Here is a 25,427-nt window from a genome sequence, read left to right on the forward strand (position 1 = left end):
ATAATAATAATAATATTATTATTATTATTATTATTATTATTAATTATTGATGATTATTATTATTATTTATTGATTATTATTACTAGTATTATTATTATTATTATTGTTATTATTATTATTATTATTATTATTATTATTATTTATTGATGATTATTATTATTATATATTGATTATTATTATTAGTATTATTATTTCAATTATTATTTTTTTTTATTATTATTATTATTTATTGATTATTATTATTATTATTATTTATTACTTATTGATTATTATTATTATTATTATTATTATTATTATTGTTGTTGTTGTTAATATTATTATTATTATTATTATTATTATTATTATTATTATTATTATTATTATTGTCGTTGTAATAAGAGCTTAAAAAAATGAAATTCGGCTTTATATCATTAGCAATATCATTAGACGTAAATTAAGAGCTGAACTGAACTGAACTGAATTTCAACGGAAGAGAACAAGCCCTAACTATATACTAAAAGACACACCAGCAATGACACGTGTCAATTTCTGGTGTGTCCTTAGTATATTTTTTTTAATGATTAATTATTAATTTTTAATTTAAGCAAGTTATTTAAAAAAAAAATGTGTAGTTGTCAACTATATAAATGAGCAATAATACTTACCATTTTTATGTTGATACATAATTAATTACGGAATAATTAGGAAATTTATAATCTTTTTCAAGAAGATATAATTTTAGTGAAATATTTTTTAAGAATATGATCTTGATCAAACATTCTATGTTACTTCAATGTTGTTCGATAATTAACAATTTTTATATTTTATGCTATAAAAAATTAATTTATTAAAAGAAAATATAAAGTATTAAAGTTAAGTGATGAACTAATTGTCCATAACTAGTATGAAATAGGACAATATAATCACACACAATCAATTTGATGCATTTATAAAAAGGGAAACTATCATTGGTACACGTACTACACCCTAGGTTTGGAATTTTATAAATGATACACCAGCTCTAATTATAATTATTAGTGGCACACTTGCACTTTCAACTAGTTAACTATAGTAATCACTCTGTTAATTAAACGTTAATAATAGGTTGATGACAACAATTTTGACTTACATATGTATTGACTAAATTGCCCCCCTCATTAACTCTCCCTCGAAGGCTCCAACTGCCAAAATTAAAGACAGATTAACTTGATTGTCCATCTTCTTCATCCCTCTAACTCTCTCCACCAGTTCTTATGCCTCTAAGTAATCATTCCTTAAAATTCCACGCTGCCTTATTGACTGTAAAAGGTTAGTGCTACCTTGTGCTTTGAATTTTGTGTTTTTCGCTTTAAATTGTTAGTATTTTTGTTAATGGATGTAATTTCGTTTAAGTGGATACAATTGTTGGTGGATTTTCCCAATGAATTATGCACGATTTGTGTATGATTATGTTTGCTTGAATTGCTTGCTTAATGTTGTCTTTGTTTGATTTTCATATATAATTTGATGCGGGTGTTTTGAGTTTACATGGTTAAGTGTTAGTGATACTTCAACCTAAGTTTAATCATGTATTGTTAAGTAATTGTGGTTCTTGATTGTGTGATTTTAATTTATTTTGGTGGGATTAAATTGAGATGTAACCTTAATTTGCAGAATGAGCTGAGTAACAATGTGGTCTTGAGATTTTAATATTTGGTGCACAATGTTGATATTGAAGTGGACTCGGATACTTGCAACTTGATCGATTTGGCTATTAAATTTGAAGGTCGTATTCGTAGTTTGGATCCTCCAGTAGATATTTTGAACCCAACATTTCACTATGTTTATAACAGGAAACACCGGTCATTAGATGATGGTGGTGACTTAGGGTCTGTTCTCATTGATTGAACTCAGCTGAACTGAATTGGACTGAACTGAGCTGAAATGAACTGAACTGAGCTGAGCTGAGCTGAACTGAACTGAGCTGAACTGAACTGAACTGAATATTTTATAAGAGAAGGAAATTAGGAGCTGAACTAAACTGAACTGAATTTCAACGTAAGAGAACAGACCCTTAATAAGCTAAAGATGTTTAGAACATTCCCTAATGATGACGTGATATGCATTTTGGTTGGCACTACTAGGGATCCAACATGGTTGAATGATTTAGTGTTACGGGGTAGGATATCTCACCCACCGCCGCCACCACTTGTAAATCATTGATAAAAATCTAAACCTAAGGTGTATCAATAATAAAATTTCCCTATAATAAATAGAGTTTCCCCCCTGATTGATGGGTTGGTAGCCAATAATATTAAATAACATATGTCTGATTAATTATGACATTATTATTTCGTGTAGAAGAAAATTATAATATATTAATCTTTTAAATTTAATCCCACCTCACCACCACTTAGATCTGAAACCTCATTGCACCACCACCAATACCTCACCCCTTATTGGTTAATAAGTTCAACGAACCATACCAAAATTGCAAGGAGGCGGCGACTTTGAAAAAGGCTAAGTGGGCGTCGAAGAAGTGAGGCGGCGACTTTGAAAAGGAAAAGGTAGGTAATGGTAAAGTGAGGCAGCGACTTTGAAAAGGGTGAGGTGGAAGGGGCAGTGACTTGATTTGAGTGGTGGTGGTGGTTTCGTGGTTGTGAGAGAATAGTGAGATGAGGGAATAGTGTTGCTGCTGTTGGTGGTTGAGAAGGAGGAGAGAGAAAAATTGGTGAGGTTGGTGGTGGATGTAGTTGTGAGGGATGAGAGGAAATGTGAGTTAGAGTTTTAATTATGGATAAATTAAAAATATAGTAAGGGTATAAATGTAAATTCAAACAAAAATGTTTACTATATTGGGAAAGTTTTTTTTTTATTTGAATATAATGTGTAGCTTCCGTTTTGGGAAATTGTTGCAAACACCGTGAAACGGAGTTAGTATTTTTTTTTTCCACTTTTGTAATCCGTAATTACATTGCATGGTTCATTGTCAACACCTTCATTTTTTACTATTGAAAAACCATTCTTCCTTCCTTCCTTTATTTATTTATTTATTTTATTTTTAATAAACACAACATTTCTCACTGCACATTTGTCACACATGTTATTTCAATCATTAATGTCTTTTTTATTACAAGTGTGTAAATTATTAAAAAAAATTTGATACTAATAAAGTATAAATCGAGACAAATCTAACATATCTCACATATACAAGTACATTTGTCAATGAAATATTAAGTTTTTCATTTAAGCATAACCCAAAATTCGACCCTACCCTGACCCGCTGACTCGAATTGTCTGCACCCCTAATCAAGGATTTGTTCTCTTCAACTTAATTTCAGTTATGTTCAGTTCAATCTCTAATTCCCTTCTTTCATAAACAATTCAATTTGATTAAGTTTAGTTTAGTAAATTAGAACATACCCTAAATCGATAATATATATATATATATATATATATATATATATATATATATATATATATATATATATATATATATATATATATATATATATATATATATATATATATATAAATATATATATATATATATATTAAACGGCTATTTCACCAAATGCCACTGAGCACTTTAAAAATTCACCAAATGCCGTCGGACTTTTCAAAATTCACCAATTGCCATCGAGTTTTTAAAAAATTCACCGAGTGCCATTAATGACTAACGAAAGTTTTAGTCATTAAGTCTAATTATGCCACGTGGTGGCTTATGATTGGTTGCTTATTAAATTAGTAAATTAATTACTTAATAAAAAAACTTTTTTAAAAAAAAAAAAAAAAAAAAACCCACCCACCATGACCTAGCACGACCACCGTCTATCACTGCCACCACCATATCCCTGCCTCCAACCAGTCCCCACCGCGACGACGACCCAGCCCTGAACAACCGAGCCGACGACCTAGCCTTGAACAACCGCGCCGCCGGCGACCCAGCGTAGCCAGCCCGCGCCGACAACGCACCCAGCCGATTCGCAAACTCTCATTCTCCCTCGAAAATCCCTCCCCTCACCACCGCCGACGACCAAAGCCCCCCTCCCCACGCCGGAGAACCCAAATAAGTTCATCCCCTCCGAGCTTCACCCTTTCAACCACCACGCCAGAACCCTAAATTAAAATCCCAAAAATCGAAATCAAGGGTTTCGACACCTTAAACCCCAATATCGATTTCCCTAAATTTGTAACCCCCTCCACTCCATCCCTCCCTGCTCCGACAAACCCAAACCACCCATTCCCTTCCCATCTCCATCCCCTAAACCAAATATTGGTTTTCGATTTTGGAGATTTCGTTTTTGGAGTTTTATTAGGGTGTCGAGGATGGTTGTAGGGGCATAGGGTCAGGGGGAAGGGTGGCCGTCGACGATGTTGGTCGCCAATGGGGGTGGAGGCAAGGGGTTGGGCTGGCATAGGGGCGGTGGTGCGGTGGAAATAGTGGCTAGGGTTCCTTTTTTTATTATAATTTTTTTTATAAATAAAATAATAATAAAATGAACCAATTATAAGCCACCACGTGGCATAATTAGCCTTAATGACTAACGGAGTTAGCCGTCGTTAGTCATTAATGGCACTCGGTGAATTTTGTAAAAACTCGGTGGCATTTAATGAATTCTGAAAAGTCCGATGGCATTTGGTGAATTTTTAAAGTACTCAATGGCATTTGGTGAAATAGTCGTATATTAATAGTCATGGGAAGAGTTGTAATCATGCCACGTGTCATAATTTTTGTCGCGTGTCGTCATGACTCATGACTTGATAAATGATGTAGAGTCATATCATATTAAAACAGATATCAATGTTTCCTCACAAAAATTTAATATTCATAAATTCTAAATTTTTAATTGAACTTATATATACACTTCAATATAATCTCATTCTTTCGTTTACTCATCCATAATTTATATAGGTTATATGTATTTAAAATATGTAACACAAAAATACATAGCAACATGTGTTTACCTTGAATAAATTTTTAATGGTATATAAAAATTCTTTTAACAAATAAAACAAACTAATATGAATTATAAAATTTAGATTATTGCAAATTTGCTAATGAATTTTAATAATGTTCTATAATATTTAAAAAAATGATTTTAATTTTTTTTAATTATAAAACCACCAATAGATTTTACTTTAATTTATTATAATTTTTTATACAAAAAATGACCGGGACATCGCCCGGGCCTAAAACTAGTTTTGCATTTAAAAATGAATATAATAAACCATTAGAGTAAATGGGAAGGGTACTAATACAATAAGTCTATTGTGCACCCTGGTCCATCTAGGATAGCTGGACCATAGGCGATTGTTCAGATTTTATTACCAAATGTTCAAAAGTATGGACGTGGTGCAGTGTTCGGATTTTTGTACAAAATGTTCAAAATTTACAATTGTTCAGATTTTTTTACAAAATGTTTAGTAGTATAGGCATACATTGAGATTGTTCAAATATTTTTTACTAAATGTTCAAAATTTGCGAGGTTCAGATTTTTTTACTTAATGTTCAAATTTTGCAATTGTCCAGATTTTTTTACTAAATGTTCAAAAGTATAGGCGTGGTCAAAAGTATAGGCGTGGTCATTGCGATTGTTCAGATATTTTTACTAAATGTTCAATATTTGCGATGTTCAGATTTTTTTACTAAATGCTCAAAATTTGCAATTATTCAGATCTTTTACTGAATGTTCAAAAGTATAGGCGTGGTACATTGCGATTGTTCAAATATTTTCACTAAATGTTCAAAATTTTTTATGTTCAGATTTTTTTAATGTTCAAAATTTGCAATTGTTCAGATTTTGCTTACTAAATGTTCAAAAGTATCAGATAATCGATCATAATAGATACGAATTGATTGATCGAATTAACTTCAACAAATTCAATTGATATTAGAACAATGATTTCATCTACAAATTCATCTTAAATCTAAAAAATACATACAAATTAATGAGAACTGTAAAAACAATCAGATAATCGATTACGAATTGAAATCAATCAAATTAGCTTTCAAAATTCAATTAATATTAAAACAATTATTTCATCCACAAATTCATCTCAAAATCAAAAAATAAATTAATATTGATCTCAATGAGTTCATAATAACAAACCTGGATTGATATCTTTGGGAATTTAAAATTGTTCCATCACGTTAAATGCAGAAATTTAATGGAGAAAAATCAAAGAATAGAGGAGAGAGAAAATAAGAATTTGAAAAAAAAAAGAATGAAGTAAATTCAATAAAGAAATAAAAAGTGATTAGATAAAGAGAGAGAGAGAGAGAGAGAGAGAGTTTATGTAAAAAAAAAAAAAAAAAAAAAAAAAAAAAAAAATTTGTAAAGATGGTGGGAAGAAGAAGAAGAGAATGAAATTGTATTTCATTTATATTATCTTGTGTTATATTAGGGGTCTAGCTATTTTAGATGGATAGAAGAATTTGTAGTACTAATATTCAATTGATGCCAAAAACAGTGGGCCATGATGGTTGACCTAATAGGGCCCAAAAGTAGAAATGAAAAACAATAACACTATACTTGTATTATAAATAGTAATAATAACTTAATAAGATAAAGAATGAAAAATCCAAAAAAAGAAATTATCATCCCCTTAAACTTCAAAAAAATCCAAATCACAGAACTTTCACGGATCCAGGTCGGGCATCTTTCGGGCTTTTTAAATTTTTTTTTAAATTTTTTTTTTCTTTTACGTAGTAAAATACATGTGCCCTCATCAGTAGGACAACTAACCCTAAGATCAAAGTCCATCAAGCCCATGTCCAATGGATGACCTTGATTTAATCTTTCTGGAAGAAAAAAAAAAAAATTATTCCATTTTTTAATTATATTTTTTTTTTAAAAAAATTGCCAAAAATAATACTTCGTACAACATTTAAATCAATTGAAAATTCGATTTTGTTTTGTTTAAAATTAACACACCTTAAAGATTATATACTTCTATTATTACGAAATAATCCAAAAGTTTTGGTTTTTTTATTTTTTTTTAATTTTTTTTTTTATGTTACACGAGGCTACGAGAATTATTCAAGTCACAAATGGTGGGGGATTTGAACCTTCAATCCATTCTATCGTACATAAAATCTTAATATTAATTTGATACAGAGTCTTAATTACTACGTTAGAACTTTTCATTGATCTTATTCATATTACTCCTTATTGTATTTGTTAAGTGTATATATACTCCTAATAAACAACTAATTTATTATAAAATCTCTTTGTTTTTCACATCCATTTTAATAACCTTTGCCCATATTCTACGTCATTTTTTTATTCTTAGGATTTTTGCTTTTTTTAATTATTAATTTTTTTGTACCGGTAAAATACAAGCAAAAATTGTGTAGTGCAATTTGACTTATACGAGTATTATACTCCGTAAGATATATGGTTGAGAAAGTAAGAATCAAGGTTAACCTAATGGTTGAAATTACTTTATTTAGATTATTTACCATTTCTAGTAGGGTATGATTTTCAATTAGTAGTAGTTCACAAATAATTACAGTACAGTAAAACACACGAAGTATACAAGTAGAATTAAGACAATGTGAAAAAAAAATACTGCACATATAAACTTTATCTTTATAGTTTGGTGGGGGTGGTTTATATAAGTTGGGTTGGGTAGTCGAAGTAGCTAATTTAAGGGAACCTTTTTCTCAACTGGTCAAAGATTTCCACTTTAATTATCAACTAAGGAAATTTGGGAATTGGGAATGTGTTTTCTTTATTTTCTTTTACCATCTTTTTTTCTTTTTCCTTTTATTATTAACCCAGTGAAAATGGACTTGAAAGAGAATTTAGGAATCTGAAGGCTTCACTGCCTAAGCCAAAGTGCCAAGTCAAAATGTTTGTTGCCTTGTTGGTTGCGCTAATTTTTGCTTGCCTTTATTCTCTTCGGTTTAATTTAATTTCATTTCAATTCATTTCAGTTCTTAATTTCATTATCTGCAATTCAGTTCAATTCAGTCCAGCTCCAATCAGTTCACTTCAATTAATCAGAACAGACTCGTAGCGCAAATGTATGTTACTCATGTCATGCAAACGGGTGAACCTATATATGGTGCTTGTATTATATTTAATGGGTCGGTCACTAGACTCACAATAAAGTCTTCCGATGTTATTCGCCAAGGGCCTAACCGCCAAGGTAATATGGAGTAGGAATTAGGATAGTTGAATTGGTAACAGGATTGCTTTTCTTAGGTGGATTCGGATTTTGTAGGAATGGAGTGATAATAAAAGAGATAAATGCACATACAAAGTAATTGATAAAACATGATTTTTTTTTTTTTTTTTAATGATAATAATTCTTAGGATCCAATACACTTTGATGATTTATAATTTCTTTTTTTTCCCATGCAGATAGAGTTATAAAGGACAATGATGTAAACGAGATTTGATCCTAGATTCTAGATACCACCCTAAGATTTTAACTAACAAACTAGTTGCCATCCATTTAAATTAGTTATTAATACTACGAGTACATAAAAACCCATAGGTAATTGAACAAGTTCGAACAAAAATCCATCCAAAAATCTTGGGAGGCATCACAGTTTAGTCGATCGACTCTTTTCCCTTGTTTGTCTCATACAAACTTTTAAATTTAGCTTTTTGTGTGATTTAATCTGTTATTAATTCCAATACTAATGGACCAACACTGAAACAAACAAGTTGCCAGAATTGTCATTAAGCTATGATTTCTGGAAGTCTTGTACACAATGTACAAGAATTCTTCATGATTGATGCTAAATTTTAAAACCATAATCTTCATTCAAATACTACAGGTATGAAAGTGAATTAGCCACTAATTAATATTCCCCTGAACCTTTATTGTAAGAAATTCAGTAAGATATTTTGATGTAAAGGTAACAGGTTGTAATGTTGTACTTGGTATATATTATGAACTTATTATTAGAATGAGTATATATATATATATAGTCTATAATATTATGAACTTATTTTTAGATTGAGTATTAACTTTAGAATGCATGTCAAAATTACGCGTCAATCGATATAATTAGGACATCTTCTCTTCAGCTTAATATCAGTTCAGTTTAGTTCAGTTCAACTCCAATTATTTCAATTTAGTTCAGTGCATTTCAAGAAATCGGAATACTCTTAATATTTATTTTACCTTAATATTTTCATTTTTTTTTTATCTTATCTAATGCCTCAGGAGCGTTTGTTAGCTTTGGCCTTACAAAAATTATGAAATTATTAGTTGAACTATTGATACTTTTCAAATGAAATGAAAGTGAACGAAAGAGTTAATAAAGGTGGTTAAACACTTACGGAGTATGATGGAGGGAGTATCAAAGGGTTGACTTTACGAACAAAATCCTCGTGTAAATCATTGTTGGACCAAGAATCTCGATAATATATTGTCCAATAATTTTTTTTTCAATTTAAGTACACTATTTTTTTTGGTTCCAAAGCTCTTATGATCTCGGTTGTTGGTCCAATGTCTAATAATAATACTACTCGGTGTAATTAGTAGTGCTGACAATTGTTAAATTGTTTTGTAAAGATATGCTTAGTCATTAATCATTCAACAAAGTCAACGTAAATACATATAATATATAGCTTAGCGCCTCAGCTTAAAATGCTCGCTAAGAGTACCTTTTAGGTATTAATTGTATAAAAGATTTGCTTAACCACTTGTAGGGTAATAGGTTAAGATGAGCACATTTGGTAAGAGTATTTATTGGGTTGGAAACGGATTCAACTAAACCTTTATCATTACTTAGTGAGTTAGTGTTCGTTTGGTTAGAAGGTTTAGATAACAACTAACAATAATTACCATTACCTAGGGGTATTGATTTCCACCTAATGGTTACCTCTTTTAAACCAACAATACACAATTACCAATTATCCTTGTCAAACAAATAGAGAGGAAGTTACCTTTCCATAGTTAAACCAAATAAACGAAAAGGTTAAATGATTTATTTCCCCTCTATTTGTTTTCTACACATTCCATTTTTAATATTCATATCAAACGTTCCCTAAATTTTAAGGCAATCAAATTAAACGAGAGCTTTATAGGTTAAGCTCTTTGAGTAAGTTCTTATTTGTCATTCTAGTTCACTTCACCCCATGAACCGAAAAAATTAAAGTATTTAACATTCAACTAAACTAATGTACGTAATGTAACTCTCAACTAGGTGTTGGGTAGTTTTTGTTTTTCCTTAATCTTTACCTTCATATTCCCCGTTAAACATGTATATGATTTTCCCACATTTTTTTGTTCGTTGTTATTTAAAGTACGAGTATAAATTTATTAGAATTTTAATACGAATATAAAGTGACAGAGCCGCTCACAGATAGTGTATGTAATATAAGCATTCCTACGGAAAATTTATTGTATTATTCATTCAAGTATATGTAGAGAAGTTTATAGTTATTATAGGTGAAATCAATGATGCATAACCATTAAAATCAATGTATAAAATCTTATACCATGAGGAAAAGAAAAAGGTACTCTCTTAATATCATTGATTATTTGAGTGACATAACAACACACTACTTCAAGCTAGATACTTATCAATCAATTTTTAATTCCAAAAATTTAATACACGTTAAAATCACCTCCTAAAAAATTAATGCAATAATATATTCATGGAGAGTTAATACGTACTCTGTAGTACACTAGTACGTAGTATACATAAATGCAAATACATACATGACATACCCTAGAATGTTCTTGGTGGTGGGTAGTTGGTAGCTTGATGTCGGATATGAGTAAATCCGATTTGTACTTGATTAAGTATGATGTTATATTGGAAGACCAACTTAGAGGAGGAGCTTTTATTGCTTGGACGAGGATACTACACTTGTATTCCCTTCACTAAACATCATAAAAACTACAAATATGGTCCCATTTTTATTGACCTTACCACAACCAATAAATTTCAACAAATTCATCCAAATCCCTTAAGAACAATTATCATAGATTGTGGGGTTAGTAAAAAAATAAAATAAAAATTGATTTAGTTTCTCCCATTCCACTTATCAATTAAATAATACACTTTATATTTCGTTGCACCAAACTCACAAAAAAGAAAAAAAAAAAAAAGAAAAAAAAAGGGTAGTATATGTTTGAATAAAATAAAATCAAGAAAGGAATGATAAGTATAATTAATTGATGATGTATGCATGGGACCAAAATAAAAGGGAAATGTTTTAGATATAGTAAAGCCACTAGATATAGTAATAAATCATGAAAAATAGTACGTGTAATCTAGACGTCTACAACCGTTGACTTGCAAATGTTGTAATATTCCAACATTATTACTCTAGTGTGTGACTTTAAAACACACCTTAGCTTAAAAAGTGTCAAGTTAATTATGTATGTTAAAGATAAGATATTCCATGCTATACCATTACCAACTCCATGTTAATAATTTACAACTTGATTTCTTCACTATGCAACGGGAATAGCATGGAATATCGTGACATTCGTAAGCATAATTGCATAATCTATCCCCCACACCCTCATTATCGCTTACATTAAAAAAAAATGTATAAATTAGTGTAATACATGATAGATTTTAATTTTAATATTTTAATTTAAACTTTTAAAAATGCAACATTAAGGATGCATACATTGTTTATTCACATACATAGTAAAAAAATTGTTTTAAAATAGTTTGACCCTTATTAGCTAGACTCATTGAAAATCATCATGTGATTGTGTTAGACATTTTTAAAAGCACAAAATTTTATACGTGGCTAACCACACCGTGTGAGTTGTGACCAAGGTTACTTATTCAGAATTTACTTATAACCTCCATAAGTAACCTCTTATCGACTAAGGGCCCGTTCTCATACGTTTATCAGTTTAGTTTAGTTCAGTTGAACTCAACTCAACTCTTGATTTCCTTTTCTTATAAAATATTCATTTCATCATTTTAGCTCAGCTCAGTTGAGTTCAATTCAGCTGATTTCAGTCTATTAGAACAGACCCTAAGTAATCCCTGATTGACTAAGTAACCCTTGAATAAGTAACTATTATAACTAGAATATTGTAGTATTTCCTTTTCAAAAATAGAATATTGATAAATTGAATGAACTATAATTATTGAGTAGCAATTTTGGCAATACAAATTACAAATTAAATAGGCGTGGCAGCGTGGAGATAGAATTCGAACCTGTAACCTATCATACACATACATTCATTCTTAACCACTAGGTTAAAACCACATTAATTTGTTACTAGTACAAAGTAATAGAATTGTTTATGGTATTTAGGGAATGTTGTACGAGTATATGTAATAATTACTACCAATTGTGTATACTACGTAGAATATGAAAGGCATAGGTATCAAGCATTCAATATAATAATATTGTTTGTTGTATGATTTTGTCATGAATTTTTAATTTAATAAAAGTGTCATGCATTATATTATAGGAATTCATGCATATTAACATTAATAATTAGCCCTTAAGGCTACATGTACAATAGTTCATAGCCGATGATATAATATGAAAATGATAAAAAAATAAAGCTAGTGAGCTAGTCATAATGTCAACCACTCATATTGGTGCAAAGTGCAATTAACCTCTCGAGTAAATTTACTTTCTTTCATGATAGTTCACCTTGAGACTAGACTTGAAACTAAAACACGACATTATCGGTCATTATCATCATAATTTGAGATTAGACACAAAACAGTATGCATGATTAATTGTAATTAGCAAAACATAACTAGTCAACCCAAACTGAAACCAAAGTAAGAAACCAACAAAAAGATTTAAAATTCAACACGTTATTGTCATTATTATCCTAATCACTTGGATATCAAGAAATATTTAAGCTAAGTAAAGAGTAATAGAAGTCAAAATCTTAGTCTTATCTTAGAGTTGGATGCCATTAATTCCCGCCTACAAATTCAAAACATACTTATACTAGTAGTATGTAGTGAGTATTATATAAATTATATTATACAAGTACACTTAATAATTTGTTATATGAATGGTCCAAAGTCCTTTAGGCAATCACTATCCTAAATTAATTAAAAGTGGTAGATTTTTAAAATGTGGACATAAAAAGAGAATGGGGAGTGGACACGCCGTTGAAGAGAATGAAAAACCAAAGATAGTTTTTTCAAACTCGGGCATTAAATTTTCTTCACTTGGTGTCTGAGTAGGTGAGCTAGTTCTCATTCTTTGAAATTGCCACATTATGATTATGTTTATGTCCTTGGCGGAACTTGATTCATCTGATTTAAGTTTATGTTTATATTGCTTATAAAATACTTCCTCCGTATTTTAAATATTATCTCATTTTTACATACTTTAAATTTTCAATAGATTCAAAATAAAAAGACACAACCTTTAAAGTAAGGGGAATGAAGCTATGAACCTTTCCCGGGTCAATATACTCTACTTTTGCAAGTCTATTTTTGTGGGAGTGAAGGGGAAGCACAAGAAAATCGATCTCAATCCCTAAAAAACGAACCATTCACAGTATTTGATCCCATGACTTTTAATTTAGTCCTGATCAAGGACAAAGCTTTGCCACTACTAGTCCAAATAACTTATTATCGTAGCATAAACCCTATAAGATAATACCAAATATCTTAATAGTATTACTTACCAAGTCAATTCTAATATTGATATGGAAATTATGTCATAAACTATATACTAGAGAAATTTTCTAACACCTGATGCTTCGTCTAACATAACAAATTTTTATATGTAGCTAGCCATACGGTATGGTCGGAGTTACTCAATCGGACACAAATTACTCAACCAGGGATTACATATTCAATCGGCCAAAAGTCATCTGGTCAATGCTTTTATATATCTAGCTTGTCGCACGGTGTGGCTGGCCAGAGTGACCACTCTAAAAAAAGCGTTGTTTTAACAATAGTACTAGTAGTATTGTTGTACTAATAAATATCAATAATTCTTAAAAAAGGATACAGTATTAAATGTCAAAAATTAAAACCAACAAAGCTTAAGGATATTTGTTGTTGTTGTTGAGAGGGGGTTGACAGTTGACTGACCAAAGCTAATTGCAGCGTGCCGTAGGGAATGGGTTGTTTAAGTCCAACCACCATGTTCCATTTTCTTCTCCTGCCTTTTTAAAAATTATTTTTGATTCAAATATTTAATTATTTTATGTTATTATTTGTATTTTAAATATATATATACAAGACAATTTCGTGTTGAAATTGGCGCAGGAATAATTTTCATTTTATCATTCTATCTAGTATAGAAAGCTACTCCCATTACCAATCTCAATAACGGAGTTCTTTGAAGTTTAAATATTATTACTCATTTAGTGATAATAATAATAATAATAATATTAATAAATCACCTAAAAATTGAGTTATACAATTATATACTATACTGGTATAAGAAAATAAAAAAGGCACCTAGGTGAACGTAAGAACTTGTATTTTATAATTTATGCTATAGTCAGACTAACGCTAAATGAAGCTCTTGCAGCTGAATACAAACATTAAAAATATTTTGTGAAATACTCTGTAAAATAGATTTGAGAATTATAACAAAAATCCATGTCAAGTAATGTTTTTTTTTTTTTTTTTTTTTTTTGAAAAAACCATTAGCCGAGCAATATTATGTGTAATTAATACTAGGTTATTCTTAAATATTTTTTTAGCTTCTTATATGTAATTAAGGGATGTATATAACATTTATTATTTTTAACAAATTAAAGTACGTGTATTTTAGGTGGGTAAAAATGCAATTCATATGACAATTAGATAAATTTCAAATACTCCGTACTCCTTTATATGTTTGTCAACTCGTATGAACTATTATAATTTAGGAAAATGCTACATATAAGCATTAAAAACATTCTTAAAATTGTTTAAATTTAGAATATCATGACAAAAACACACTAAATTATAAAATTTTGTCTTAACTTTTATACACTTTAAGCTTAATTTCTGAAAATAAAGTGAATAAAATTAGGCTTAAATCATTTTACTACGTATATAATTCTCATTCAATTGTGTTTGTTGGAGGGGTGTTCAAAAATTGGCCCAAACTAAAAAAATAGACCGATAAAATAAATTAGACCAATTTTTTTGTTCAAAATTATGAATAAAATTGAAAACTCTATAGTGCTATATTTCAAATTCAACATGCTAAAATATTTTTAATATTATTATGAGGTTTTTAATGCTGGACAATCAAAATGTGTCACCTCCCTTCTTTTTTCTCTCTTCTCCGTGTCTTTTTCAAAACCCTCAAATTTTTTTAAAAAAATTGTTCTAGGGGCTATTCCCCAACATTTGGTTGATGGTAAAGTCCTTAATTTCTTGTTTTTCTACTAATCTTTTTATTTTATGCTCATAATAATTCTTCATTGTCGGTCAATTGACCAGATTGGTAAATAAAAAAGACCCTTAGCGACAATTTGGTAAAAAAAATAATTCTGAGGACAATTTGGTAAAAAAAATAACCCTAAACGACAATTTGGTAAATAAAATAATCTCAGGCGACAATTAACCCAAAAAATACAAAAATTTCCGACAAAGTACTCACAAATGCTTAATTTAGTTCGTTTTTCATGTTTTTTTTAATCAACCCTATTAATGGAAATAACAATTTCAAGAAAAAAAAATGTTGAAGTATCAATTTCACTTAAGTTTCATACCCCTTATTAACGAAATTCTTTTAAAAAGGGGTTAAAAAAAAATTGGTATTGGAATTTAGCAAAATAAAAAGGGGATGACATAGTAATTCAAAATCTTAAATGGGAAAAATAAATTTAAAAACACAAAAAATAATTAATTAAGATTTTTAAAGAGTTTGTCGACAAAAATAAGATTTTTTGGGCTAAATGTCGCCGGAGTTTTTTTTTTTTTTACCAAATTGTCGCATATAGTTAGCTTTTTTTTACCAAATTGTCGCCGGAGTAAGTTTTTTTACCAATTTGTCACTAAGAGTCTTTTTTATTTACCAATCTGGTCAATTGGCCCTTCAATCTCATATTAGGGATTTAAGAATTTCAACCTACCCACTTGTATATCGAGTTTTATTTATTTCACTATGAGAGTTTAGGGGTACTTTTTAAAAATTTTGTGGGGAAATTGATTTTTTGATGAGCATTTGAGCAATATAGCGACTTAGGTCAATTCTATACTTGCAAACAACTGAATCAAATTTTGTTTAATTTCAAAACTAAAATAGATTGAAATACACTCTATTGCAAGGCTGTATCAAACATCAATGTGAAAAGGTATCAATGTCAATTTTATCCACTATGATCATGATTTGACCTAATAAGACATTATTTGATCTTATTAAGCTAGAACGATTTCTTTACCTCTAAGGCTCTAACTCTCTAAGGCCTCTACCCCTCGTTGGTACGAGTAGCTTTTAAGGTTTAGTACAAGAAATTTCTAACTTTATAAAATAACTACTACCTCTGTTACATATTATTTGCAACGATTTGACATAAAATAGAGAGAAAAAATGTCTAATCGTTGATAATAATATGTAGCGGCGGTAGGAAAAGAAAAGGAATCTGATTAACAACACTATACTGCTATAATTTGATACGTCCTTCCAAATAAAAATGAAAATGTAGTAATAATGTCGAATCTGAACAGCAGAGTAATATAAATTGTTTTTTCATTACAGGAATAGTTGACTGTTCTCTGCACGTGTCGAATGACTTGTATCATTATATTTGGACCTATCTTAATTTTTTTTGGTGTAATGATCCTATCTTAAGAAAATTCATTATTATGTCTATATTTACAATTTTGGGTCAACTACTATAGTACTACTGAATTCTGACGGTTTGTGTTTTTAATGTAAATCTCTATCTTACAGTATATTCCAACATAAATTTCCTCACGAGTCATGACCTTTTTTTCTTTATTTAAATTGATTTAGGACTGCACTTTGACTATTCTAAGTTACAGTTACTTCCTTAAATTCCTAAAACCAAATACTCCCTTTGTCCCTAAATAATACGGGATATTCCGTATTTATGACATGCTAATTTCTATATCAAGTAAACCAAACGTTAACACTTTCCTGTATTATTTGATAATGATATTGTTTTGCTAACAATTTCACACAATATACTGTTGGTATGGTTAAATACTTAAATAGTAGATAATTATATAATCAAGGGTAAATGTATTTTTTTCTTAAACTTACAAGTGACCCCTAATTCCTGATTTGCCAGCTTGAATACACATGTAATACTCAGCAAATTCTAGGCGCATTATTATTATAACCATATAACAATAGTAATAGTGACAATTAGGAAAACTAGAACAACTGTAGTGAGAAAATTTACAGTAGCTTTTATATCATCAAAACTGTATGAACAACATTGAACACACATGGGATCATAGTTTCAGCATTTACATGAAATGTCTTCAAGCATTCAGTTGCTGCTGCGGTTTGTTTTGGAGGGGACTCTGGGAAATTAGTGCTTACAGATGAGAAGAACCTATTCTATGAAAAAATTGTACTTACATAGTTCCTTAAGGTATCTGGTAGAATCATACACAAGAGCGCATTTGTACCATCACTTTTATAGCTGACCTGTTCGTAGGTCTCTGTCCAAGCGGTCAGCATTAAGAGTTCCCGGAAGTTCCCTAAAGTCCTCGTTGAAGATTGAATATGCACTGTATGTAAGCATAGAGAGACATTAGGATGCCAATAAAGTACAAAAACAACCAATTAGTAAATTATTTGCCCTACCAAAGGAGGGAGAGATTCTACAAGCCTGAAAGAACACCACTGCCTATGAATTCCCACAAATTAGAGCTACGAAGGGTTCAAGTTCATTTATGGACAGAGGCGGCGAAAATATAGAAGGGCACATCCGATGACGGACTCACAAACAGACATATGATGTATGGGATACAATCTAAATCATTCTTTTATACACCAATCCTTAACAAATCAACTAAATTAAGGTGCATACTGTATCATGGAAAAAAAAAAAAAAAAGAGCATGGCTTGAATTTGGTAAGACTAGTAATATTGGCAGACAACTTAAGATATATGACAGCAATGCCTCAGTCAGTTCCTACCTGAGTTCACCTGACTGACGATGTCCAAGATTCCAAAAGATTATAAAAAATCCTGTTCCGAGTATCTGGACAAATGAAAAAATTTATTTGTTAGAGTCAGTATCACGCATTGAGATGAATAAAGAAGGGATTCAAATTGGTTCAATATCAACTGTAGACAAGATTTTCTTGCACAGATAGCAAAAGGTAACAAGAAAAAGGAAAGAAAAAAAAAGTAACAATGAACACATGTAGCAACAACAATTCTCAACAATATTTACAAATGTTACATCTCATCCTAACAATAACCACACATAGTAGCAGCACTTTAGAACCCTTTTCCTATCTCCCTTGATGGCTAATAGGTCAATCAAATTCTAAACCAACACGTCAACTGAACCTTATAGCTGTGCATGAATCTCATATATGAATAACCTTCCCAACCTTAATAGCCCAAGTCTTCCCTCAATGTAAAGATTCTAAACTACTCTTGTTCACTGTCATATTATTGTTCATTTTATTCTTGGTTCTCTTTAAAACTCCCTTAATTTTTCTTGAATGCTTTCGTTTGCTCACTTTACTCATCATTTTCAAATGATTAATTTGTTATGCCCTTTTCTTTATACCGTACGATTTCTTATGATGATTCATGTTAGCCAACCCTAAATTATTTTGGGACTAAGGCTTTGTTGTTGTTAGTCTCAGATTCACCTGCAGGATCAGGCCAATCTGACTAAGTAAATTAAATTTCTGCACGAAATAAAAGATCCCCCACCCCCCACCCCCCCCCCCCCTCCCCGCGGCCCAAAAAAATAAAATAATAATAATAATAATAATAATAATAATAATAATAATAATAATAATAATAATAATAATAATAATAATAATAATAATAATAATAATAATAATAATAATAATAATAATAATAATAATAATAATAATAATAATAATAATAATAATAATAATAATAATAATAATAATAATAATAATAATAATAATAATAATAATAATAATAATAATAATAATAATAATAATAATAATAATAATAATAATAATAATAATAATAATAATAATAATAATAATAATAATAATAATAATAATAATAATAATAATAATAATAATAATAATAATAATAATAATAATAATAATAATAATAATAATAATAATAATAATAATAATAATAATAATAATAATAATAATAATAATAATAATAATAATAATAATAATAATAATAATAATAATAATAATAATAATAATAATAATAATAATAATAATAATAATAATAATAATAATAATAATAATAATAATAATAATAATAATAATAATAATAATAATAATAATAATAATAATAATAATAATAATAATAATAATAATAATAATAATAATAAAAGTAAAATTCCTAGGAGTTCTATTACTTTGATCTTGCAATCATAATTCAAGCGGCTTATCTGGGACTCTGTTTTCACCATCTAAATCAGAATCTAATTGATCTATGTATTTTCTTTGCAATAGTGTTATATGCTTCAGGCTCTAAAATATCATTCACATTAAACATGATAGACTAATAAATAAAACCTTGGAACCTCAATTAGATGCATCCAAGTAATGGCTGGCATGAGCCAAAATCAGTTGTATAATATCTGAAAAGGTACAAAGGTAAAGAAATATTCCTACAAAGGTAAAGAAATATTCCTTCTGTTGCATGCCTCCAAACATGTGAACATTAAGAAAATGGAAACCCCATGAGTCAATAGATGAATTTATCCTTTTGCTAACCAAGGCATATTGTCCTTATATTATCCATAATCTAAATAGTAGCAAACATTAGTGAGGTTGGAAACAACAGAAGACATTCCTTGATCTCAATCTAGCAGATAGTGAAAGCCTAACGAAAGTGACAACAGGACAGATTCTGTTGAAACTAAACAGTTAAAAGAAAAGTATACTAACTGAACTCATTCTGACTGCACCCCTGACCGATTGCAACCAAGCAACAGGAAAACTGCGACCAATGTCACATTGCACATGTACCCCATGGAATGCGACAATATATACAAGATTACACAAACATCAGGGGGGTTTATATACAATCATATAATGGTGATATAATTAACTTACATATAAAGGTCCCAGATCCCATCGGTGTGCAACTGGAGCCATGATAAACCATAGGATGATTAAGGCCCAAGCCTTTATGCTGAGAGAGAAAATTGCAATCAAGATGATATCTACAGAAAAAAAAAAAAATAGAGGTAAGAATTAGCACAAATTTAAGGTATAATACAGAAACAACTTAGATAATAGATACTCACCAGGAAGCTTCAACTTATCATGTAAAATACGAAAGAGCCTCCGTTTCCATCGACTTGTTGACTCTGGGAGCTGGAACTTCTACATTCCATTAAGGAAAAAGAAACGAAGGCAGGGGATGAAAGTGAGAAGCCATCTTACGAAAACCGAAGGAGTAAAGTTAAAAAATAAAATTAAAAAAAAAAAAAAAAAAAAAAAAAAAAAATTCCAACCAGATCTTCTTCATCCTCATCATCATCGTCATATCCAGCTCTAATATGCTTTGGTGGTGCCTTCGGTCTGACTGCTACAATCAAGCAATCTGAAACATAATGCACAACACTTAAGATTGATATTTAAAGTACATAAACAGTCAAAAGACAAGGAGACAACAAAGTCTTTGCCCACACCTTAAAGATTAAAATGCTAGAATCATTATCCTGTATAGCCACACAGTCACAATACTCACAAGCAGCACCTTCTAGAATGTCAAAAGTAACAAATCTTGACAATTGTTAGCATAAGATAGATATCTTGGTAATTTAATAGTATATGTGGGAAGGGTAAAGGGTGGAGAACAGGAGAAGTATACAGTGGTGTGGGCTAGAGGGTGGTAAAGTATACAGTGGTGCGTGGGCACTATATTCATCTTTATCTGGTTACTGTGTATAATCTAGATAACAATAATCAATTTGGTACTGATCAACTTCCATTAATCAAATGAGTAATTGAGTAAATATAAGGATCTCTTTTGCAAATCATACAGTATGGACTTAGGAGATATGCATTGGGTAAAAAAAAAAAAACCATAAAAGATGGAAGGTACATAATCCACAACCCATATAAAACAGATCATCTGACAGCTTCAGCTAAAAGCTGGGTCTATATACTGTCTCCAACTTGATTTTGAGGGAAAGCAAGCTCATATAAATCAATTGAGCTTCATAAGCTTAGCAGTAATGCGACATGTATACCAAAGCAATTGCCTTTGGTGCAATCTGAAAAAGAGCTGAAAAAGAATACACAGAGCCAGCTTCCAAGTAAAAGAAAAACAAAATCAACGAAGTATAAATCTTCCAAGTAAATGTTTTACTCATTTTATTCATCCACTAGGAGGGAAAAAAAGTCAATGAATAAGAATTGAAAAAAAGACTACGCACACTAAGACTAATCACATGAGTCACATCTCATAGAAAGCCTCGTACTTCCAAAAGAAAATATCAAACTCAATACCAAGTTTTCAGTTTTTCTAATGAATCTTACTATGTCATAACATATTACGGTATTACCCACAACAGCTGCAAATCTCATCTTCACTATGAGAACAATTCAGAAAATTCACTGTAGAACCACTCATGTTATGCAAAACTCCCATTACATCCAATCTAGACAATTTATTGAAAACCTTAAGCCGTCAAACATGACTATTCCTAGAGCTCCTTGACGAGAAAGCTGAAAAATTGTAAGTGAGAAAATCATTGCCTCAATTTCCCTTCTGACTTCTGAGGTTTTTGAAAGTTTAAGTGTTCATAACAAGCACATTTTTTTCCCCTAAGTTGCTTCTAAATTAAGATTCAATAAGAGGTATAACCTAAAGTGACAGCTCCACGACATGAAAACAATTAATTTTGGCAACTAAAGTCCAGGGCATCAAGTATCTTTCTATCATTCTTCCTTTCTCGAGAAAGTGTACTTGCTCTGCTTGGCCAATCCCATATAGCTCTAGGCTCATTAAGGAATATAAATTTACTCATCATATATGTACTTCATTAGCCCCAAATCCCAATTAGCTAAGGCAACACTACAAATGCCGTATAAACTTCCATTACATATGCAACACACATTAGATTTTAAATTAACCAGTTCTATATGCAAATGCTAATTCACCATACTCCAATGTATTATCACCAAAACTGTATATACAACCGGCCTCGTTGAGAAGTTTTAAGTGGATTTAATGCCTCTTTCCTTAAATTTCATCAAATTAGGACAATAACAGTTAATTTTACATACAGATACAGTGCCAATTCAACTAGTTTTCAAAGAAAACTTAAAATGTGCAGAATAAGATCATACCACCATCAGCAAGCCGAATAAAAACATCATCTCCATCATCGGAATCATGCAATGCATTCCCTCGAAAAATTAGCTTCAAACTTTCAATTTGCAAATTCTTATTTTCAGCAACTAGTTTCCTCAAATCACGAACCTAGGGTTTATGATCAATTACATAAAAATTCAAAAGAAAATGCACAAATCATCTACAAAATTCACGCAAATAAAAATCATACCGAAAAATTACAAGAATAATCAAGATTACCTTAATATGAGGAGGAAGTTTAAGGCGAGAAGGGCGAGTAGGACCGATTGTTTTGAGAAGGATTTCAACAAGAGTAGGATCACTGCTACTTTCATTCATTTTAATTTCACTCATGTTCTTGATTTCTGGTTAATTTAAGGGTTTTAAATTGATTGAATTTTGTAAGAAATTATTTGCTCAACTCAATCAAATTAAAACTCAAACTTAAGTACCCAGAAAAAGAAAATTGTGCCTGCATTTGATGAAGATTTACCTTAGGAAAACTTTTTTTTTTTTTTTTGAGAATAAATTTGACTTTTATACTTCTTGTATTTGACTTTTTGGGCTATTGGGTTTGGGCCTATTGGACTCGAGTCCCTTAGGTCCAAAGGTATTAATGGTTGTCCTAATTGATTTATATCTATTCTACAACTTCTATTCTACAACTAAAGATTTAGTACAGTACTCTGTAGTCTGTAGTCTGTAGTTCTGTATAACTTTATCAACAGGTTTATATTATGTTCACTTTATTTTCACTAATATTTTTTAATAAAAAAATAAAAGAAAAATTAAACTGATAAAATTTGATAAAAAAATAGCAGTCACCTAACTTCAATTTATTAGACTACAAAAGTTCTAATAAATTCATATTTGATAAATCAAAGCACAATTTTTTTTTAATTAAAGCACATTATATAACCTAATAATAAGGTCATACGAGTTGTTAAGGGTTACCACATTTATTTTCAACTAACAATAATGAATACGAAAATAATCTTTGTCATATATCTCAATTTATAAAAACAAAGTATTAAAGTTGTACCATTGTACAAGAATAAGATTGTCATCATGTTATATAATACACTAAAAAAACATATCCGGCCAAGTAATGAAAATTTCGTTCACTAGCAGCCCTCCATCTACTCCTCATTATCTGAGATGTAAATATTGAACTAAATAACCGTGAGGGTAGAGCTATGATCAAACTCTTTCTTCTTTCATAAGTTAAAAAAAAAAAAAAAAAAAAAATTTCGGTGAAGAAAACAAAGTTTTGCCGTTGTATATTCAGTGGTAATGTGGTACTTGATATCCTTTCTGACTTTTGAATAGTGGGAAAAAAAGCACAAATATAAACTGACATTGAAAAAGATTTTTATAATTTTTGAAAATATAAAAAAAAAAAGGAGGGACAAAGAACGAGTGAGTGAGGATGAGGCATTCCTCCTTTCATTATCCACCATTCAAAAATGATAAAAGACGGTGAAATAGAGCCTTAGCTTTTCCACCACCTTTTTTTCTTCTCAAAAACATAACACCCAACAAAACAAAAACAGAGAATTAGCCCTGTTTCTAATCAAAAATGGCGTTGAGAATGTGGGCTTCTTCTACTGCTAACACCCTTGGCCTCTCTTGTGCTTCTAAAGCTCTTCCTTTTCCTGCATTTTCTCTTTCTAGATGCTTTTCCACTGGTATTACATTTTATTGTTGTCATTCTTTTCTTACTCTTGATTTATGTTTGTACAAACTCGCCGAGGTTGTCGTTATTGTTATTGTTATTATAAATCATTGGTGATAGAGTATAAAACATATTCCTGGGCCTCAACTATCATCTTAAGCTTTTGGTTGGGTTGGTCCACTAATAATCGGCATGAGAGAAATGTTAAAGGACTATCTCAACTAAAAGCTTAAGCTAATGGTTGAGGTTCAAGATTATGTTTTATACTCTATCAACAACTAAAGTGTTTAATGTGGAATATTAGTCGTAATTATTGTACTATAAAATGGTTTTGCAGTTTTGGATGGATTGAAGTATGCATCATCACATGAATGGGTGAAACATGAAGGTTCAGTGGCCACCATTGGCGTTACTGATCATGCTCAGGTTCATTATTTTAATTTTATAGATAGATAGATTACTTTGCTAAAGGAAAGATAGATTTGCTTAATTAGCATGTATATATGTAATGCATGATTAGTATTACCAACTCTGGGTTTATACAAGAATTAAAAATTTTGTGGTGGGGGTGTCCATATATACTATATATATGGTCAGCACCATCTTGGGGATGTGGTGTTTGCAGAGCTACCAGAAGGAGGAGCTGATGTAACTGCCGGAAAGGCGTTTGCATCGGTGGAGAGTGTGAAAGCAACCAGTGATGTTAATTCTCCCATTTCTGGTGAAATTGTTGAAGTTAACTCCAAGGTTTTAGAGACTCCTGGTCTGGTAAGTCTTTCCCTTCATGTTGTGTAACATGTTTATATTACTCAACTTGAAGTTGAAATGGTAGAGGAGTTGTTTGTTCCGATTTGTGTTGTTTTTATGTTAGTTCGTGTATGGTCATATTAGGGTACATTAATAGTTTAGAATGTTGTAAAGATCAATCAATATTAAGGAAAAAAACTCAGTTATAAAGTTTAGTACAGCTCGAATCTGGTTCTGAGTTATCAGATCAGCTGCAGACCTATTTTTTACCACATGCAGTTATCATGAATGTTCCTCCATTGTGTAGTTATTTATAAGATGGTTTGATGTTGCAGATTAACTCTAGTCCATATGAGGATGGATGGATGATCAAAGTGAAGCCAAGTAACCCAGCAGAGTTGGAAAGCCTCATGGATTCTAAGGAGTACACAAAATTCTGCGAGGAAGAAGACGCTCATTAACACTTCACACTGAACAATAAATTAAAATCATGTTTTGCGTTTGTTTGAGCTGTGTTTGATGTTAAGTTTGCAAATCTTTATGTATAATTAGAGTGCTAATTTTGCTCTCCGTGATTTCACAGATTACTTAACATAAGCTTTTCAAAGCAATATACCAGAACAAACTGGTAGTAGAAAACCAGTTGATCAGAACAT

At 30.3% G+C, this 25,427-nt stretch overlaps 2 protein-coding genes across 2 annotated transcripts; one reads left to right on the forward strand and one right to left on the reverse strand.

Moving 5' to 3' along the window:
• Positions 1 to 17,240: 17,240 nt before the first annotated feature.
• LOC145580423 (uncharacterized) lies at positions 17,241 to 22,863 on the reverse strand. Its single transcript, XM_081637749.1, has 7 exons — positions 22,590 to 22,863; positions 22,346 to 22,478; positions 20,503 to 20,591; positions 20,293 to 20,371; positions 20,099 to 20,208; positions 18,002 to 18,066; positions 17,241 to 17,590 (listed from the first exon to the last, which is right to left on the reverse strand). The coding sequence occupies exons 1-7, from the start codon at positions 22,701 to 22,703 to the stop codon at positions 17,497 to 17,499; spliced, it is 684 nt and encodes a 227-aa protein (XP_081493875.1). The 5' UTR covers positions 22,704 to 22,863; the 3' UTR covers positions 17,241 to 17,496.
• A 953-nt stretch (positions 22,864 to 23,816) lies between these two features.
• Positions 23,817 to 25,382, forward strand: LOC145593830 (glycine cleavage system H protein, mitochondrial-like). Its single transcript, XM_081650203.1, has 4 exons — positions 23,817 to 24,037; positions 24,362 to 24,450; positions 24,622 to 24,792; positions 25,107 to 25,382. The coding sequence occupies exons 1-4, from the start codon at positions 23,929 to 23,931 to the stop codon at positions 25,230 to 25,232; spliced, it is 495 nt and encodes a 164-aa protein (XP_081506329.1). The 5' UTR covers positions 23,817 to 23,928; the 3' UTR covers positions 25,233 to 25,382.
• Positions 25,383 to 25,427: the final 45 nt, after the last annotated feature.

Source organism: Chenopodium album, chromosome 2 (genome assembly GCF_948465745.1).
Source record: "Chenopodium album chromosome 2, dcCheAlbu1.1, whole genome shotgun sequence".
Taxonomy (NCBI): domain Eukaryota; kingdom Viridiplantae; phylum Streptophyta; class Magnoliopsida; order Caryophyllales; family Amaranthaceae; genus Chenopodium; species Chenopodium album.